At 46.3% G+C, this 21,231-nt stretch overlaps 1 protein-coding gene across 5 annotated transcripts in view; it reads left to right on the plus strand.

Annotated features, from left to right (window-relative positions):
- Positions 1-17,609, plus strand: part of GLI2 (GLI family zinc finger 2) — a 192,056-nt gene extending 174,447 nt beyond the window's left edge. For all 5 annotated transcript variants that reach the window (XM_077181631.1, XM_077181632.1, XM_077181630.1 and 2 more), the window contains 4 exons: positions 3,126-3,290; positions 7,731-8,012; positions 11,030-11,366; positions 12,418-17,609. In XM_077181631.1, the coding sequence (XP_077037746.1) occupies positions 3,126-3,290; positions 7,731-8,012; positions 11,030-11,366; positions 12,418-14,774 (3,141 nt within the window). In that variant the 3' untranslated portion in view covers positions 14,775-17,609. The remainder of the gene's footprint in view (positions 1-3,125; positions 3,291-7,730; positions 8,013-11,029; positions 11,367-12,417) is intronic.
- Positions 17,610-21,231: the final 3,622 nt, after the last annotated feature.

A 21,231-nucleotide genomic window follows, 5' to 3' on the forward strand; every position in this document is an offset into this window, starting at 1 on the left:
GCCTCTGCTCTCTTAATCCAGAGGTGAGGATAAGCCATAGGTGCTTAAACCCCAAAGAAGTGCTCAGTCTCCAGACTTTCTGCATACCAGCAGCACTGTGTCTAGGGTTAAACATTGCCTGAGGAAGAGTATGGGGTACTGTTTTGTATCTCAGCCCTGTGGGTGCAGGCTCACTGACCACATGGGAGAGCTGGGCTCTCCTTCCCCTTAGCCTCAAGATACGAAATCCCATATGTGCCTTCACATTTGGAGCCTCTCACCACACTGCTTGCTGATGTGGGGCAGCCAAGGACGCCTGATGCAAGGCACAAGAGGGAAGCAAGGTTATGGAGTTCAGTGACTGTGGTCAGCTGTTGGGAGAGATGTTCACAATCTCCCTCCTCATCTCCTCCAGCCTTTATTCCTCTTTTCCTCCCTGTCTTTTGATATCCTCTGCTCTCTGCCTTCTCCTCCCGATGGCATTTCATAGCTCCTCTGCGATCAGCATTACACTGTTCCTCTCCCCAGAGTCTTGGGGATGAGTCTCTTCCTGCTCAGCAAATGTCTGAGCCCTCCTCCCATATATTCCTCCTCCTCTGCTCCATTAGCCAATTCCAGCCCTGCTAACTCCCTGGCTCTGCCCCAGCTCCTGCTTACAAATATTAGGATATGTATGATTTGCCTGCTGCATGACTCCTTTATCAATCTTCCAGCCTTGTGTTCATTTAATTTAGAGTATAAGCTCCCCCGGGGCACAGGGCCATGTCCTTTGTTTTAATCTTCTAAAGCACTTTGCCCAGTCTAGTGCTTTACCAATCTTCCTTAAAAGTATCAAGAAATATTGATTGTTGGTGTATACAAAGTGAGCACTGAGGGCAAGTCTAGCCTGCCCTTGTAGGCAGAGGGACTCAGGAGACAAATCCAGCAGTGGCTGAATCCTCTTTAGTGCTGTGGTGGAGCAGGAAAAAGACACTGCTGCACAATCCTGCCCTTTTCAAGCCTCAGCTTTGTCACACTGGGGCAATGGCAAGGCTGTGTTTGAGTCTCAAGTCATCCTCTGCCTCCTGGAGAACTGCAGGCCCTCCATGTGCAGTATGTTGCATGTCCCCAAACTGGAGGAACACCATTTTCCAGTTGTCTGGGATAATGGCAGTTCTGCAGACGGTGCCCTTCTGTGGCACAGCATTCCTTGTCCAAGTCTGGCAGTGATTGTTCAAAGCAACAATGGTTTCAGACAAGTAAGTTTGTGGTGTACATAAAGCTACAGATGAGCCCAATTGCAGCCTGGGATTTGGTCAAGGATTATTTCAACAGATGACAGCTAGAACTCCCACTGGCATAATCAAATCCACACGTAAGTGTGGGAACAACTGCTTTGAACATGCACAGCCTGCTTTGCTGAGAAGCTTTTATTTGAAAATGTGGCCTCAGAACTTTTGCTCTTAATAACTGCATTTTTGTGTTGGTATCCAGCAAAACTAGATTGGATGCATGAGTTGTCTCATGCTGAGTTCCCTTTGTTTTCCAGCAAGAGGAATGATGTATTTCAATAACTGTAGAGACTTGACTTGTAAAGGATTGTTGTACAGGGCAAGAGAAGAAAGAGATATACTGTGCTACCTCAGAGCTGTGGCATGTTCTGTGGGACAAATGGGCTAATGAAAGTTGTCTGAGGAAGAAAAACTGGATCCATCCCGCCCTGACAAAACTGTGGAAGGAATCAGCTCTTGCAGGATTCTCCTACTGGTCCTTGAAGAGATGTGAATAGCTCAAGAGCAGAACAAATCTGCCTTATGTCCACCATCCCTATGCTAGACCTTAAAGGGGATCTTAAGTAAGCCTTTGCCAACAAAAATGTTGCATGGGATCAACCTGTACCTACATGCTTCCTGGGTTTCATGGGCTGCATGTTTGCCTCCCTCCCTAGCAGTCCAGCAGTGCATGTGGAGCCCAAGGCAGCAGGTGCTGTTGCTATTGAATGCAGTGCCTGTGACCAGACCTTTGGATGTGTAGAACCACTCAGCTGCCCATGGAAAAATCAGACACAGAGCATGACCTGTCCTGCTGTGGCTCCAGTTTTTTCACTGGCCAAGACTCAAGCAGAGTAATGTAAAGTCTTGTCACAACTGGACTGAACTTGTAGACATGTTTAAGTGATGTGACTAGAATACAGCACATACATTACAGCAGCAGGGGCTGCTTGTTGAAATTTAAAGGGTGTATTTTTGTATAGGAAGTACAGCCTGGAATTTTCAATGCTCCCAGCTGAACAGGCAATGCAACATTTAGCTAGAATTTCCAAGGGAGCCTTGCATTTCTTAAAACCTCCCACTTGTTTTGTCAAAGAGCACTTTACAGACTCCTTGATTGGAGGTGAAACCCTCCCATGCTGAGATGGGGCAGGTGCAGGGAGAAGCCTCCAGCCCAGCCAGAATGGAGGGTGGCAGGACCTTAATCACCCAAAGCCTCATCATGTCTCCCAAGCTGCTCCTTCTCATTGTGTGGGCAGCTGGTTTCCTTCCAGGAGGAAGGTTCCTGGCCTGTTTCATCATCCAAAAATCCATCTGTCTTCAAGATTGAGAGTCTTGTTTTTTAAACTGGTAATGTCAGACAGCCTGACCACAGCATCCTCCAAGAGTAAACCCAAGCTGTAATTTGGGAAACTTTAAAGCTTGCTAGATTTCTGTTTGTGTGTTAGGGAACTGTCTGCTCTTTCCAGTGCCGGTGCTAGTGAAGTTGCAAGGCTGGTCAGACTGTGGAGAAGCTGTCAGTTCCCTAGGTGGGAAGGAGGGGGCCCCTGTTTCCGAGTGTTTTAGATGCAGAGGGGTGGCAGGAGGGGCTAAGAGAGCTCTGGGAGGAGTGGAGGGGTGTTTAGCTCTGCTGGAAAAAAAGAGTCACTTGTTGAAATGTCAGGTGGGTACCCAACAAGGAGTAGCACCTCAAATATGACTCACTTCTGAAACTCTCAGCCTGCCTAGGGAAGCAAATTCTCCCAACAAAGTGGATGTTGTTCCCTAAAACACAAGCCCTTTAAAAAGAAGAAAAAAAAAAGAAAGAATGAGAAACAGATTGGAAGGGTTTAGGCAGGGGGAAAATCAAATTTTTCTGGTTAATTAATCACTCCTCATGCGGTTTTTTTATTTTAGTTTGAGGGTTGTTCCAAAGCCTATTCCCGCCTGGAGAACTTAAAGACACACCTGAGATCCCACACTGGAGAAAAACCTTATGTCTGTGAACACGAAGGCTGCAATAAAGCCTTTTCCAATGCCTCGGACAGAGCCAAGCACCAGAACAGGACACATTCCAATGAGGTAAGCCTGGGCTCACCACAGCTCAACGGAGGGCTTTTTTTAAATTTTGCTGACAATAAACATACACTTTACACACTGGACGCATGTAAAAAGAAACTTACTGTAATGAGAGGTTTATCTTATTTTTTAATGGGATTTATTTTTGCTGGGGAGCCAGACCACATTAGCTTTATATTTATGAAAGCTGTGTTTGAAATCATAAACAGATGTTAAAGTATGCAAACTTTTTAATCGACTTTGGAAATGAAAACAAGCATTTTCCAAACATATAATTTTTAATAGCACAGATAGTATAGTACAGTTGTGCAAGTGGAGTTTAATATTACTGTGGAGCAGACTTGCAGTAATATAACAGCTACCCTGGATCCTGATGCTCAGGAAATAATAGTCCCTCCATCATTTGATGTACAATGATAGAGCACAATGCAATGCTTTGTTAACCTTGGATAATTAAGACCCACTATTAGTAGTTGGGGAGCAGAGGAAATTGCCTTTATTGTAACGCATGTGATGGTCTGTTGCAATCAACCACGGCCGACGATTGAAATTTATATTACCACTAATTAGCTGACAGGGGAAGAAAAACAACACTCTAAAGTTCTAATAGTGTTTTCAGCCATGAAGAATTCAGTCTGTAGCCTAATTTGCAACAGTTAAATATCGACCATTGGAGAATGGAACACAGTTGTCACGGTTGACAGCCTTTTGAAGCGATGCTGTGTCTACAAAGGGCTTGTTGGGAGTATTTTTATCTCTGGCCTAGTATCAGTCAGTGATAACCAAAGCTCTGTAGGTTTCAGAGATTCTGTTTGAGTCAGAATGAGGACTCAAAATCTAGAAACCTCTTCCAGGCCGAAATGATGCTGAGATGGACTAGTGAATAACTAGGATCCCAGGGTTGTTTGAACTGGGTTGGGTATGAACCCAAACGTCAGGATTGTTCTCTACTAGCAAGACAAAGGTTAAAATTAACCCATATCCACACTAAAACTGGATAGTTTGGAGATGTTTTAAGTCTACACCAACCTTGAGGCCAGGAGGGACTAAAAAGGTAGGTTGCAGCCTCTCATCTGCTCAGCATCCTGCATTCCCAGTAAGTGGTGTTTGACTACAGAATGTTTCTGTTAAAGCTTTTTCCCCAAAAGGTAGGCAATTATGATTTAATCTCACAATTTAGGTGTTGGAAATTGCTTGTTCTCCAGCCCTGGATGCTTTTTCTGCCTTCCTCCAGTGCTGGATCCATTGTCCCTTTCATCGTGGGATATTTCCACCTCTAATTTTGCAGTGTTAAGCCACTCTCCATGTTCTAAAACTGAAAAAATCAATCAGGCCACTGAAGATTTACATTTTTGCCACATTGTTTCCTGTCTTAAAGGAAATTTGCATCTCCCTTCGATTCCTAAGGATTCTCATGTGAATGGATCACGACTGCTGGTACAGCTCTCAGTGCTGGATACAGACTCACTCAGCCCAGTCTGTGCACACTGACAGTATGTGAGCAAATTTTTTGCCATAGATCACTTGAGCTCACATCCCTGGAGCTTTACCAGGAGCTTTGCTAGGCAGGGCAGTTTCCCATTTGAGCCAGCTAATGTCCCATGTGGAATTTTCATTTTGAATGTGTTAGTAAATGTAGTTTCTCCAATGGGTTCAGATTCATGAGTGTTCCAGATCAGGAGCTGCATTGGATGTGGGATGACTCCTTGCTTATCTGAGCAGAGCTTGAACACACTTGAAAGTCAGATCATTTGGGTTCCCCTTGTGCAAGAAGGTGAGGCTGTAGGGCAGGAGCATCCAGCTCCATGTCTCTTGTGGACCCTGATCTAAATATGCTGACACTTGGCACAAGCTGCTTTCAAACACCACAAATCAAAGACTCAGATAACAGATAGGGATTTTATGCTCTGCAATTGCTTCTCCTAAAGGACACCTACCCCTTCTCTGGTGTAGGAACAGTACAGCCACCAGTGGAGGATCTGTACCAGACCAGCTGGCCCTGCCAAGGAACTGTAAGGCACTGCCACTATCCAGACCATCTTACATGTTGCAGTCATGCTTATTCCTGAACTGCTGTTCAACCCTCCTTGATGCAGTACAGAAACACCCCAAGACTGTGGGAGATGTGTAGGCTGCATACAATGGCTCTCTGGGCCATATTTTTGACACCCTCTTTGTGAGGATCATATAACACAATCCTTTACACCAGCTGGTATCCCTCACAGCAAAGCTCCTCACACTGGGCAGCAGGCCCAGGCAAGGGTCCTGTGTCCAGCTGTGGCCATGACCACTGGCTTAGCAAACTGTACTGAGACCTTGGCTCACAAAACCACACAAATGCAAAGCAGAAGTTTGTGGCTGTGAGTATTTCCCATTATCCATTGGTAACTCTATTGTGGTTCCTAGCTACCTTCTAAATATTTTCCTCTGCTTGCAGTGTTTACTTGGAATACACCAGTTTCAGAGTTAGTCATCCAAGTCTCCTCTAAGGGGGAAGTTCCAGGTTCCCTGTGTTTGTCACTATCATTGTGTGACAGGACGTAGGTGTATGGTCCAAACATGCTGAAGTTCAAGGCTGGGATGTGTTACCACACTGACTTTGGTTTGATTGTTGAAGTGTCATACACACTACATTTTAAACTTTCAGTGACTGTTTGAATCCCTTCAGGGGATACCTTCAAAGTTACACCTGGAAAAAGGGCTTCCATCCTGTGACCACTCTCCAATGCATACACAGAGGAGTGCCTTGAGTTCATAGCCAGCCAAAGACTCAGAGTGACATTTTCAGCAACTCAAGCTGAACAAGGGTAAAACACATAAATCCTGTTCTGCTTTGTGTGGGGGGAGTTCTCCACTTCTCCCACCCTCAGGAGTATTATCCCATATGTGCATGAGTGTGGGAGGGAGGCATCTGAGACATCTAAACTCTTGACTTCACTAGGATGAAGATGTCACTAGATGTCAGAATCTGGATAACCCAGGGACAGATGAAGGCACACCAGTGAAACAGCAGTTGTGCCTAGCTCAGTTGCAAGGGCTATGGCCTGATGAAGAGGATGATTGAATCCCCCTAGGTGGAGTGTCTGCTGTCTAAGCAACAGTGATCATGTTACCCTTATTGCTGGGGTCTGAAAAATCAGAATGTTGAGCCTAAAGGATATTTATAAAAAAATCTTTGAGCTGTTCTTATACAGGATTTTTTCAGCACATGTTGTGGGGATTCTGTTCTTTGTAATAAGGCTTAATAGCAATAGTAGTATTTCTATAATGCTTGTCCAAAAGGTTGCATGGTATTTTTAAACAAACTATTTTAATTTTTGTGCTTTGGTTTACCCAGCTTTAAAATATATTTACCTCAGTGGGGTGTAACGTGGATTTAGCTGGTTTGAATGATGTGCCAAGATCAGTCAGGAAGTCAGGAAGCATGCTTTGGAATACATAACAGACTTTCAGTGTTTTTCATGTGATGATGCTGGCTTTCTGCAAAGAATATATACTCCTTTTTATTTTTTCACTTAAGTTCCTGGACAAAATTACAAAACAGATTTTTAAAAAAATTTAAGGAATGGTCATTTTGGGTAGCCTTCAAATAACATCTATCTGTTTTTTCTCATGGATCTATCCTATTGCATTGGTAGGAAAATACATAGAGTTGTTGTGGGACCAAAAGTGGAACTTGGGATGAATCCTGAGCTTCCAGTGCAGCAGCACCAGCTCAAACAACTGCAGTATTAATACAACTTAGGAATTGGAGACTCAGTAAAATAAAAATAGTTAAAAAAATAAAAGTATCTGTTGCCGATTTCTGTTTTCAGAAGCATGGCTTCAGCCTTGTTTTCCTGTGGCAATCAATGATTCATGAATTCAGGATAGAGTGCTGTCGTGTGAAAAAAACATTGCATGCCTGTGGTTTGTTTTGCACAATAGCAGATTTCAAGGTGACAGGTGCTGGAGTGGTGTGATAGATTGAGTAGGGTGAATCCAGTCTGGCTTGAATTCACTGGACTTCCATCAGCCAAAAGGTTTCAGACATTTTCTTGGTGTAGACCCCACCTTAGCAAAGCGAATGTGTTATGCCCAGTCCGCTACATCACCTCCTTCCCATCCTTAATCAAGAAACATTCCTGTGGCCACCCGAGCAACTATATACATGGGAAAGTAATACTGAGAAAGTATTTTGTGAATTCTTAGCTGTCTTTTGATCCAGAAACTGAAAACAAGAAGTTTAGCCAACATGAAATGACAAGCCAAGTCTGTGTGGATCAGCAGCAGCCCATATATCACATCTTCCATATCTCAGTCTTTACAGAGTCCTGTGGAGCAGATGCTCCACATTTTGCTGCTGCCTGCTGCTATGCTCATTGTATTTTCTTGGCCCATACACTGTACCTGGAATATTTGGGCTTATGCTAAATATAACCCAAGATTTGTTTCTGTTGACAGAAGCCCTACGTGTGTAAAATCCCTGGCTGCACGAAGCGGTACACGGACCCCAGCTCCCTCAGGAAGCACGTCAAGACGGTGCACGGGCCCGATGCTCACGTCACAAAGAAGCAGCGCAATGACGTCCACCCAAGGCCACCTCCTCTCAAGGAAAATGGGGACAACGAGGCCAGCGCCAAGCAGAGCAGCAAGGTGTCAGAGGAGAGCTCCGAGGCCAACAGCACCACACGGAGCATGGAGGATTGCTTACAAGTCAAAACGATAAAAACAGAGAATTCTGTGGTAAGAGCAGTTGCTTTTGGCAGAAATGACGTGGTTCCTGATCTCTCTGATGCAGTAGGTGCATGAAGCATTTGTATTCCATTTACCTCTCTGGGCAGGTGCCCTTCAGCCCTAGAGTTCAAGTCCAGAAATGAAGCTGCAGGTCAGGGCACAGTCCACTACATTTTGTACCTTCCTACCCAGCATCATAAATTCCTGCCCTTGTAGTCACGGGGGCCATGTGGTGCCCTTTGCTGAGGTTGGCATTCCTGTGCTGTGAAAGTGGGTAAAACCCAATTGTGTTGTGGTCAAATGAGCTTTACCTACCTCACCAGTTTAAATTGAGCAACGACCACAGGGCACAGATTGATGAATGCTTCTTGAAGCAAAAGTCCTGGCCTAAGCAGTCCCTTTTCTTCTCCTCCCTGCACCCTTCAGTCCTTTTCTTTGTAGTCTGCTGCTGTTTGATGAAGCCAGTGGGGATAAAACTAGCTGTTCTATTTTTGTTGAGTATCTTAAAGCAAGTTTAATTCCTTGTCCACCATACACAGAAGCACAAAATCCCTGGGGTTGTCAGGGACCTCTTGAGATCATCTAGTCCCACCTCCCTGATCAGCCCAGGCTGGCTGGAGCAGATTCCTCAGGAGTACAGAAATTCAATACATGACTCCCAGCTGCCATAGAAAATTGTAGCGAGGTCATGGGGCAGGGGAGTGAAATTAGGAATAAACTGTGGCCCACAGAGTACAGCCTGTCACTCAGCCATGATCAAGCTTTACAGCTCCAGCACCTGAAGCAAAGACCATTTATTAGCTTTCTGTCTGTTACAGCAGCTCCACAATTGGCAGTAGTGTGGTCAGTGGTACTAAGGAGCTGTGTATAGTGGTGCTTTCAAACACATCAAACCTCTTCCACCCCATCCAGGATGGAGGAGGAGATGGAGGGTTACAACACATGAATCACTTTTACCTTTTGATGTTTCTTTTCACTTTTGTACCCAAAGTTCTGGTCTGTTGCACCAGAGTGGGACAGGGTATGGTCTGGATACAGAAGAAAAGACCTTCACCTGCAAAGGAGTGTTCACATATTCCCCAGACTTCCCACTTGAGCTGAAAGGACTTTGAGCTCCAAAATATATATTTTCTTGATTTGAATCCAGGCTAAAAGATTGTTATTCCTGTGAAAAACATGCCCTGGAGCTACAAAGATTTTCTCAGAAGGGTTAGGGGATGTGTTGTTGGACAAATTACTAATAAGCAGCATGTTTCAGTTAAGAAAAAATTTAGTATTTACACATCCACAATGTCTCTAATTGACTAAAGAAACAGTTTCCTGTGATGAGGTTCTGTAATGTGTTACAAAAGCTGAGTGTGAGAACCACTGGACAGAATGACCTTTCTCCAATACTCTTCCTCCATGTGTTTTGTTGTTTTTTTCCTATGAAAACACTGACACAATTACAGCGCCCCACCCTGCTTCTCCTGAAGGTATGGGCTTGTTTTCCTAGCACTCTGTGCTTCCAGGGTTCCAGCCAAGCCATCTCACTGGCAGCAGGGCCCTGGGTCATGTGTTACTCTTCACTGTCCCTCTCTAGCCCTGCGTATTTCCCTTGAGCACCTCTGACAGGTGGCATCTCGTCTGGTGGGCCCCATCCAGCTCCTGTTTCATGGTTAAGGTCAGGGTGGTAGGAGGGGTGAGATGCTTAACTAGTTCCCATCATTCCCAGGCTCCTTGTTTTGACCTATATTTGTGTGTCACCCCAAACCCATGGAAACGGGTAGAAAGTCTCTTCTAGGAGCTTTTATTTGTGCCCCCAAAGAGGGAAGGCAGGGAAGGTGGGGTATGGGAGTGGGGGATATGTTGGTAATTTGTGCTATATTCTGCATTTCTCTCTTCCTCCTTTTACTATCCTGGTCCTTTTTGTTAATGCTGTCTTTGTCCTAACAACCTGTTCTTTATTCCCACTTACCCTTCCTTACTCTACCTTCCTAAGGACAGTCGGTACTAAGGTGAGCAAAGAAATCCTTTGTATTAAAATAGCTGTATAAAATATGATCTGCAGATCTCTGTCTCCATTTAACCCTCACAGGGTGGAAGTGGAAGTATGTGGGGCAGTGGGGAGGGATAGGAGAAATTTGCTTGAATGCCGAAAGGGGGAGGATGCAGTGCCTGAGGATTCCCTTTGCCACCTTTCTCCCAGCATCACAACTTGCCATTAAATATTGGGATTGCAATCTGTATTGCCTAGACTGAAGGACAATCAGAGCCAGGCAACCCTGCCCATGGGGGGCTGCTGTGGAGTAAAAAACAACACTGCAGCACTCTGCATTCCCACCTTGGCCCAGGGCAGAGTACTTTGCCTTTTCAGCACTCCCATTTTTGGCTGGAGCATGGGCCTGGAGCAGAAAAGCCAGGCATCCTGTTTGGTAGCAGCAGCAGAGCAAGTTCAGACCATATAGTGTCTGCTCCAAATAAACTACTCAATGTGAGTAGTTTACATTCCTAATGTAAATAAAATAAATATTTATGGTGCTTATCTGCCTTATCTGCAAGTGGGAGTTTGCAAACAGTGAGCCAGGTTTTTATCTGGCGGGGAAGTTTGTCAGCTAACATAATTATATGTTAGGGTATTTTAAAGACAGAAATACGTTGTGTCTGAAATACTTAAGCCTTGATCCCATGTTAGATAAGCCAGTGTTTGCAGCAATATACCTTGCACAACCAGGTGACATGCTGCTTTTCTTCGAGAAACATCTGTCCTTCTTTTGGAGGAAGAGCACTTGGTTTCTCTCTATCTTGCAGTTGAATCACCATGGTTTTTCCAGCTGTGGGGTGCTGTCCCATCCTCCTCTCACAGGAGGGAGGCATCTGCCTTTTAGATGAGCTGGGATCTTGCAGCAGGGAGGGGTAACAAGATGAGAGCCTAGGATAGGAGCTCTCCTAGCCTCCAGGACTAACACCGGGGATGTTTGGCTCCTGATTTCTTCCCAACCATGTTTTCACCTGCCCAACTCTTTTTCCTCTTTTCCCTCCCTAAGATGTGTCAGTCCAGTCCTGGTGGCCAGTCGTCATGCAGCAGTGAGCCATCACCCCTTGGCAGCACCAACAACAATGACAGTGGAGTAGAAATGAACATGCACAGCGGGGGAAGTCTGGGAGATCTGACGGCGTTGGATGACAACGCTCCTGTCGTGGACTCAACAGTGTCATCTGGTAACTCAGCAGTCAGCCTGCAGCTAAGGAAACACATGACGACGATGCAACGACTTGAACAGCTCAAGAAGGAGAAACTCAAGACAGTTAAGGATTCCTGCTCATGGGTGAGCCCAGCTCCACAAGCCAGAAACACCAAGCTGCCTCCCATCTCAGGAAATGGTAAGCCCTGGGCCTGGACCATGTCCTGTAGGAACATTTCAGAGTTTGACTCCGGTTTCATAACCAAGAGTCTGCCCTGGAGGAATGAGGATCATTCCTTATTGCCTCTGAGTCATGCTTTGATAGATAAAGATGTCAGGTAAAATGGACAGCTTGGGTGTAAACACAGCCATCTGGTGATGTGCAAGAGAAGAAACCCAGATGCTCAGTTCTACAGACCTATGAAGGGAGACAGGGGTTTTGGTGTCCTTGTTTCTGAGCTTGCCCAGAACCCAGACACAGCTGTCCCCATTGTCTCAGTTACAACCACAAGGCTGCTGGCATTTTTTCTAGCAGTAGGAGTTCCCCGAGGGCTAATGTGCTTCCTGGGAGACCACTGGAGCACAGCAGCAATCCAGACAAGACCTCCCTCCATAATCTTGCTCTGACAGAAGCCTTTTGTCACTCAGAAACTCCTGGCTATGAAGCCTCCAGCTTCATATGCTTGTTTCCCACTGGCTGGTGATTCCTGGTAAAAGCATCTTTTTGAACCCTCTAGAGGTCCTCTAACTTTGCCAAGAAATCCAAAGTCATAGTGCCTGGGTGATACTAGATCTCAGAGCTTCTTGGGTTGCTCTTGGAAGAGCCTTTGAATGTCAACCTTTGGATTCTCAGGCTGCTCTCCCTGACTGCTGTGCATCTGTCCCAGAGAGTAGCTGTGGTTGTAGCTGTATGCTGTCCCTGTGGCACTGTTCACACCAGTCCTACCTTTGTCCTACTGAGGGAAGCCCATGTGGAGACATTTCCTCAGAAGCTGAGTATAAGGGGCGTACATGTTACAAACACTCTGCAGCAGGGACTTCTTAACTTCTCTCCCCAGACTTCTTGCTCCCTTTGCATGAACATAGAGCTAGAAATGAAACTTTGAATTCACTAGCAGCGCATGAAACTCATCATTACTCCCATTAAGTATTTGGGGGTGGCTTTGTGGGTCTGTATTCTGGCACCTAGAACACCACAAAGTGAAATTTCTCAGCTAACTAAACCTTTTCCTTCCCTGCAACCTTTCCAGGCTCTGTTCTGGAAAACAGTGGTGGTTCTTCAGCTATGCTGCCTAACCCCAGAATAATGGAGCTGTCTGTCAACGAGGTTACGATGCTGAACCAGCTCAACGAGCGCCGTGACAGCACAACAAGCACCGTCAGCTCTGCCTACACTGTCAGCCGCAGATCCTCAGGGATCTCCCCGTACTTCTCCAGCCGCCGTTCCAGCGAGGCTTCGCATCTCGGGCACCGCCCCAACAACACCAGCTCCGCTGACTCCTACGACCCCATTTCCACGGATGCCAGCCGCCGGTCGAGCGAGGCGAGCCAGTGCAGCGGGATGCCGGGTCTGCTGAACCTCACACCAGCTCAGCACTACAGGCTGAAAGCCAAGTACGCTGCTGCCACAGGGGGCCCTCCTCCGACCCCCCTGCCGAACATGGAGAGGATGACCCTGAAGAACAGGATCTCACTGATGGATGGACCAGACCCCACCTTGCCCTCCGTCCGCCTCCCACCGGGCCCCAGGCGTTGCAGCGATGGTAACACCTATGGCTACCCATCAGCTCCAGCATTTCCCCATGAGGTGCAGGGCAACTGCACGAGACGGGCAAGTGACCCTGTGAGGAGACCTCCTGGAGACCCCCAGGCTCTCCCACGAGTTCACCGCTTCAACAGTACCAACAGTGTGAACCCCTTCCATCCTCCACAGCCCACAGACAGGAGGAATTTTGGTCTCCAGAGCTATGGGCGCTCAGACGGGAGCCTGCCCCGGCACTCCTACTCACCCCGGCCCCTGAGCATCAGTGAAAACATCGCCATGGAAGCCATGTCCGGGGAGACAGACGTGCCCATTGGAGATGATGACATTATGCTGCCAGATGATGTGGTACAGTACATCAAATCCCAGAACAATGGAACAGTGGCTGAGAGCACTTCCATGGGGTACAGCAATGACATGCAGAACTTCCAAGGAAGTGGAAAGCTGCAGCCTCCAGCCTTGCCCAATCAGCGCAGGATGGCGGTGGCTGAGGCAAGCATGAGCCACTTGGGACCTATGATGGCAGAGTGTTCCATGAGTTTTGATACTTCTTCAGACATGAATAAAAATAACATGCCTGTCCAGTGGAATGAAGTCAGCTCAGGCACAGTTGATATCATGTCCAATCAGTCGAAGCAGCAGTTTTCACAAGGGAACTTAGCGGTGGTCCAGCAGAAGCAGAACTTTGGTCAGTACCAGAACTACAACCAGCAGCAGATGCAGCTGCCAGACAACAGTATGAATGCAACTCAGCAGAGCTTTATGCAGAGAAACATGGGCATGGATGGGCAGAGGCTAAACTGCATGCAGCTGCGGCAGCAGCATATGAGCCTAGGTCCCAGCATGAACCCCGACATGGGCTTGCACTCAGGGTATAACCAACCACATCAGATGCTGAGCCCCAGTGCAGTCAGTGGCAACCCAAATCAGATCTCTCCTAATTGCAGCAACATGGCAGCAAAGTCTGGACCTCACCTTCACCCTCAGCAAATGGACATGGCAGCCAACCCTTCCTTGATGGTCAGGAGCAACAGTGAGCGCACAGCGCTGGGACAGGTCATGCACGAGCCAAGTCAGCAGAACTACTCATCTCAGCCAAGCCACCTGAACTTCCCTGTGGCTCAGGAGACCTTTCCTCAGCCCATCATGACCTCCAGTCAGCCCAGTTTTGAGCCTCAGCAGAGCGTGGTGGGTTCAGCTGCGCAGGCATATCCACCTGGCATGATCCAGCCTCATCCTCCACCGGAGCCAAACCCGGGCAGCAGACCCCGAGGGGTCCGCACCGCCCAGCAGCTGGGCTACATGAGAACTGCCCATCCTGCAAACACCATCAGCTCTGGCCAGGAGACAGCGGAGGCCATGCACAAAAGAACCAGTGACATGTTGCTGGCACCAGCCCAGCAGTGTGCGGACGGCACGAGAGACAACAGCTTGATGTACTATTATGGCCAAATCCACATGTATGAGCAGAACAACGGCTTCGACAACCACGCGGACTGTCGGGTCAGGCAGCAGCAGTGCACACAGAACAGCAAGCCAGCCACTCTGCCTTCCCCAGGAACAAACCAGGTGTCCAGCACAGTGGACTCTCAAGGTCTTGAGCCGCCCCAGATAGATTTTGATGCCATCATGGACGATGGGGACCATTCAAGCCTGATGTCGGGAACCCTGAGCCCCAGCATCCTGCAGAACCTCTCCCAGAACTCCTCTCGCCTGACGACTCCACGAAACTCTCTGACACTGCCCACCATACCTGCGGGGATAAGCAATATGGCAATAGGTGATATGAGCTCCATGCTAACCACGCTGGCAGAAGAGAGTAAATTTCTAAACATGATGTCGTAACGGTAAAGCACAAGGCCTTGGTGCTATCCAAGGGGCTCTGCGTGAAGCAGTTGTATGAATGTGCTTTTCAAAAATAATCTGTTTCAATAGAGTAGGGTTTTTTATAAGTGTTAAATACATTAAAGGATTTCAAAGTGAAAATTTTAAAAAGTCTGTGTACAGAATTATGTAAACTTTATGCAGGCAGTTCAGTACCACAAGGGTGCACCTCTAGTATTATTTTTTTGGCTTGGTTTCCTGGAGCACTGAACGGTATCACCACCAAGCTAAGAGACAGCATGAGGGTGGTTAGAGATGAAACCCTCCCTTCTGGGAAGCCCTGTAAATAGCCCTCCCCATCATTTTTCCGTTAGTTACATTTGCAAAAAAATTCCGTTTTCAACCCACCCCAGAAAGAAATGGGAGGATGCATTTTTGGTTAGAATAAAAGCCATACGATGTATTCTGCTCTGATGAGAGTAGGGTTTAGTGATGTCTCCAAACAAGCCCTCTGGCAGCAGTATTGTTTTATACCGTAAATACCTTTGTACCTTGCAAAGAGCGACGTTTCCAAATGGCTTCTCAGCAAAGTGCCTTACCATGCTTTCTTGTTAAGTAGCCAAGGCCTCTCTTCCTTTAAAAATCAAATATAGTGTATTGTCAGAAGCGTATATAAAATGTACATTTATAAAAACATAGTGGTGTTTCTGAGAAAACATTGGAAAGACACATTGATGAGACACATAAAAGGTGAATGCACACTTTGATCAGATGTGTTTACAACGTGGTTTATATCATGTGCATAGTGGAGCAGAGGTCTGGGAACAGCAATCACTGGGAAATAATCCCCCGTGGCAGGAAGGCTCTGGCATGCAGACTGACACACATGCATAACTTTGCACCTTCTGAACACAGTGACTTTCTGCCAGTGCCCCACATGCATCTTTAATGTCAGAGTGCTGGAGCACACATTACTGGATCCCTGTGCAGCTTTGCAGCATCTTTGCTCTCTGGTGGGTTTTCCATGGTGAGGTGCTCACATAAAAAAAAAAAGTGATGGTGATGGAGAGACTTTTACTTTCGTTCCAGCCTAGTGTGCACTGTGGCAGCTCTGGGGGAGCAGGTTAATCTGCCAGGGCTCATCTGTGTGATGTGCTCAGTGCAGGGTTCTGTCTGGGCTTCATGTGCACAACAGGTGCCTTGCTGCACTGATATGGGGCCAAGCATAAGCCAAAATGCCCTGCCCCACAAGCACCCAATGTTAGCTTAACATGTCCCACAGCATGAAAAAACTGCTGTATCCAAAAAATATACCAGGGTCAACCTGAGTTGTTCATTTGAGTAGCAGACTGCACCTGCAGCCTGCAGCACCTGCACCAGCAGACTGCACCTGCAGCACTAAACATGTGTATAGTCTCAAAACAGGAATTTGGGTCAGAATAGTAGCTTGGTCAGTGAGAATCTCTTGGAACCATCATTGGGGAAGAGATGGGAGGAGCAGGGCCTCCTGAAGTCAAATTCTCCACCAGAATATAACTGCTCATAAAATAGTGATCAGCTGTTTCCAGGACAGTCCCACCTGCCAGTAAGTTGATCTTTGTTGTATTATTTATTTTTGCTGTCATTAGACAAAAGGGTAGAAGCAGTGGGGTGCACGTACTTGGGAGGAGGCCTTGCTTAACTTCAGACTGCGTTGGACAAGGACAACTCCTCTCATCCTGCTCTCATAGCCTCAAATACTTTGTACTCCATATTTTGAAGGGCAGGGAACAAGTGTGACATCCCCCCCAGGTTTTTACAGCTGGACTGAGTAAGCATCTGTAGAGCTTCACTCTTTCCTTCCCATCTCCCTGTCATATCAGTGTCATTTTCTCATTTGCACCTACTCTGTCCCCTGCACAGGACCAGGACAGCTCTATAAAGGTGTTTTCTGGTGTCTCTGCTTTCCTTTTGCACAAACTGATGACAGGATCACTCTTCCCAGTATCACCAGGGGCTGACATGAAAATGCCACGTGCTACCTCCAGGCAAACTCTGTGATATCAGGTAGGCAGGAGCTGTGCTTGGCAGTGGTGGATCAGGACAGCTTTGCTGTCAGGTATCCCTGGGTATGGCTGGGGCAGGGAGGTGCTGCTCAGCATCCTGCAGTCTCATCATCCTCATCCCAAAGGCAGAGGGTGCACACAGGGTGCTCTCAGCCCTGCCCTTCACCCCCCCATGATTCCTGCTGATGTCCAGGGTGCATGAGGACAGGGGAGCAAAGCAAGGTGCCTGGCTGTTTATTTGTGTCTCCTGTGAAAGTTGTGTTTAAAGGGATTGTTTTATAGTCTGCTGTATATATTCTCCTGCAGTTACTGACCTTGCCCTTGCCTTCGCATTTATGAAAAGAGGGCAGTACATGTTTTTAGGACATTGTATGTTGTCCTGGACGCTTGGAGTACAACTGGGCACCCCTTATGCTGAGATGGACCAGGCTTTCATGTGTCCTTTGATTGCTAATGACTTTTTTAGAGCTGCATAGGGCAGCAATGGCTCCTGAGTCCCTCCTCACAGATATCTCATTAGCAAACATTCAAATACAGAAGCAAAACCAAATCTCCAATGACTTGAGATTTTTTTGGACTTTCCAGTGGTGGTCTTCCTTCATTTACTGAAAAAGTATTATAATAATCTTTCCAGCACTGTATATATTATGTATAGAAGACATCATTACTAAAAGTACTGTAGGTGAATTGTTCTGTCAAATTTATATCCTAAGAACATTTTTAGCTGTTTTCTACATCATAAGAATGGAGGTAACATGCTGAACCTGTATATAAACCTTTTGTACATTAAAAAGTAATTTTTTTTTCATAATTCATTGTGTCTGTTGTTATTTCTTTTTATTGACAAATGGTGGCTCGTCTTGGTCTGTTGTTAGCACACCAACACTGTTAGTTGGACTCTGGTGGTGCTTAGGAAGAGTTGGTGAGGAGCTGGTAGGGCATGTGTGTGATACAGCACAGATGTGGAATGGTCTTGCCTTGAAGAACTTCCACTTAAGAGTGAGATGGAGGTGGCAGAAAGAGAGGCAGCAAGGCCAGTGTGTGCTGCAAGCACAGTTCTGCTGCCCAGGTGTCTTTCACTGCCTCTTGGCAGAGGTGATTTGAAGGACAGTGGCAGTGCAGCAGGGATTGTACAGGAGAGGAGATCAGAGCAAGGGCTGGGCAAATTTGTCAACCAGAAGATTTATGATAAAAATGGCTTGTTGACTGACTTGGTCATTGTCCAAAAGGAGACAGAAATAGGACAGATTAGCAGAGCTGTGATGGGCCATGACAGTGGCAAATTGAATATTGGGTTTGGAGAAAGGGGAAATTAATCTGTGCATTATGTATGTGATGGGAAGCAATTATTGGGTGAGCAACTGATAGATACATCAGTTGTGACTAGTTAGTGTCTCATCCAGCTCCTTGATGAGAAAGATTTAATTTGGCTGCAGCAAGAGTTAGCTCAGCTACTCAAGAGACTGACTTTCCACTTGTTTTTGTAGAGGTGGGTTGGTGTGCACAGGGTTAGAGCCTTAAGGGACGGTGAGGAGGCTCACAGGTGATCCTCGTGGGCTCAGCAATGAGTTTGGAATGAAAACTGCTGAGCAAAGCAGCTGGCCAATGAATCACTGAATTACACTTGCTGCACATGAACCAGCAGTTTCATGCAGAAGCAACTGCAGGGGATGGACTCCTCTTCCTCTCTGTGGGATCCCTCCTGAGCTGATTGGCAGAATCAGGTATGTAGAATCAGGTACATATGGGACAAACCCTCACCCTGTCTTCAGGATCCCTATTTGAACCTTCCAGGTTCCTTCAAAGTCCATGGCAAGAGATTGGCACATCCCTCTTGTGAAATTAATCTTTCCTGTCTTAGACGCATGGAATGGAGTGGAGTTTTCACTGAAACACATGCGTCACTCTCCTCATTGATTACAGAGAGACCCCCAAGTAGGCAGCTTAGATGCCTTCTCCAGTGGGGCAAGGTGAATCCCACACTCCTGTGGATCTCTTACACCAATCTGGTCACCCTCAGCATGATCTGAGGCTGAGTCAGTGGAGATGTTAGTGATCCTGTTAGCCTGTTACTTATTGAATAAATATCACACCCCTCAGTACTGTCCAAGAACTACAGAAATCACAATAAAAATGCAGACATTTCATTAAAAGGCAATTGTTCAGATCTTTTCTCTTGACAAAAGCTTTTGGAGACTCAGATCAGCTCCTACTGCTTTTCTACTTCAAACACTTAAAGTAGGTTTCTAATCTAGATCAAATGATGCTTTTAGCTGGTGTTTCTCTTCAGAGTTCAATCAGGGCACACCTCTGCCAGTGTGAGAACATATTTATTACTTAAACTGGGCTAAGATTTCCTAGGAGCCCACCTGAGGTCATGTACCAGCATGTGCATTTTTACTGCTTTACCATCCTGGAATAAACAAGGAACGAAAGGCTTACTGCTCCAATTGTAAGCAGGTAATAACCCTTCTGCAGCAAATGTTGTTTATAAGCCAGAGCTTGGAGTTTATACTACTGTGGCAGCTGCATAATATTCAATTAACCTTCTTTTTAATCAATCATATCCCTTATGAAAACAAACCATCCTAACAGGTCTGATTCTGATCTTCTTTGGTGAGTGTTAACCTCACTCCACTCCCAAAACCAGTGGGAGCACAGGAAGAGTAAGATCCCACTCTGGGTAAAACCATCACAGCTCTTTAATATTGCACTAATATCTCAGGTTTTCCTGGAGGGGAGAAAAAAGCCCATAAAAGCTACTGTTGCTGGATCTGATTGCACTTACAGAGTACAGAGTCATTCCCAGAGCTCTTTATTGCAGTGGTCTCTGTAGGGATGACATAGGGGCTCTTGTTCTTTACGAGCTGTTGGATCTGCTTGGAAGCGCATACGTGTGGTAAACAAATGGTGTGTTTTATATTATTGGAAGGACAATTTATGACCAACCAAGGCCTCTTGCAGACAGCCATTTAACTTGTAAGTAAAATGACCTAACACTTAAGAAATTTAGAAGCTACAAAACAACCCGTGTTGTGCCCAGTACACTTATTTCTCTTTGATTTATGCTTCATGTAAAACTTGATATGGCCATATTAAATATGTTCGGTGTAAAAAAAAAAAAAGAAGAAGAACAATGCAATGTTTTCACGTATGCTGAGGGTTTGTGACTACTGTAGCTTCCTCCAACTGCACCAGCACTTCTGATTCATAACATGGGTCCCTTTGCCTCCCTTATTTCCATTTTCCCCACACTGACCTGTCAGGCAGATATGTAGGGGGCATGGTGGCATGCCTGCTGTCACCTTTGGAAGAGCTGCTGCACACAATACAGTGCACTTGCTGGAAACATCTCTCCAAGTGTTGATGGCTTACCAAAGAGCAAACGCTATGGCTGATACCTTTGCCTGTCAGAGGCTGTTTTACCATCCCATCTTTACCATCATGTGTAGGGTGGGTATCAGCAGGCAGCAAAAGGTGTAGCAAAACACCACAAAAGGCAGCTTCTGCACCAAAAAACAGGGAATAGGACTACAAAAATATGTGATCTACATTCCTTTGCCCAGCCTTAACTCTTACTCAGTGCAGCCCAGGATAGTCTTCATAGAAAAAAGATGTTTAAGGAAGCACTTTGAAGTAGAAGCTTGGTCTGATGCTCTGAATGTCTTCTAAAGGACTCTCTCTTTCCTTTTCTCCATTCACTGTACAGAAAGAGTACAGATGAAGACAACCTTCACAAATGTCCCCTCTCTCCCCTGCCACTATCCCTTTTCTGTTCCTCTTTGGGAAGGACCCCGGAGTGCTCTGCCCATACAAACATCTTCTCTGCCAGGCTTTGACAGACAGACATTTTTTGACTCAGGACTATGAGGAACAGCTTTCCTTACACCTGTGGAGTGAATCATGCAGAAGAAGAGCACACATTTCACAGCTGGATGTTGGCCAAAGCACCAAGATCTGTGTTCCAGAGTGGTGGTATTGGTTAAAATAGATCAAATGAAATGAGGACAGCAGCAGGGAAGGAAGCAAAACTCTGGACAAAGCTGAGCTAATTTTCTTCATGGCTTTGTGTCCCCCAGTGTGTCTTCCACTTGGAAAATTCCATGGGCCATGAGGTGTAACTGGCTGTGACAAAAACAAAACAAAGAAGTGATGCTTATGAGGGTGTAAGAGAGATCTGTTTTTGAAGAATTTCGGTCTGTAAAGCTTCACATAAAGGACTTCTGGAACAAAGGCGCCACTTTTAGCTTTGTTACCTTTTTTGCCCACTACTCTTTTGACCAGCTGAGCAAGCAGCCATGGCCTGGGAAGGTGCTGTGACCAGAGAGCCTCAGCCACCTGCTGCTCCATGGGAATGGCCGTGGCAGGGACAGAAGCGGAGGAACGCAGCTGGGAAGGATTTGCAGCAGGCTTGGAAAGGCACTGCAGCCCCA

This window comes from Agelaius phoeniceus, chromosome 7 (assembly GCF_051311805.1).
Source record: "Agelaius phoeniceus isolate bAgePho1 chromosome 7, bAgePho1.hap1, whole genome shotgun sequence".
NCBI classification, from domain to species: Eukaryota; Metazoa; Chordata; class Aves; order Passeriformes; family Icteridae; genus Agelaius; species Agelaius phoeniceus.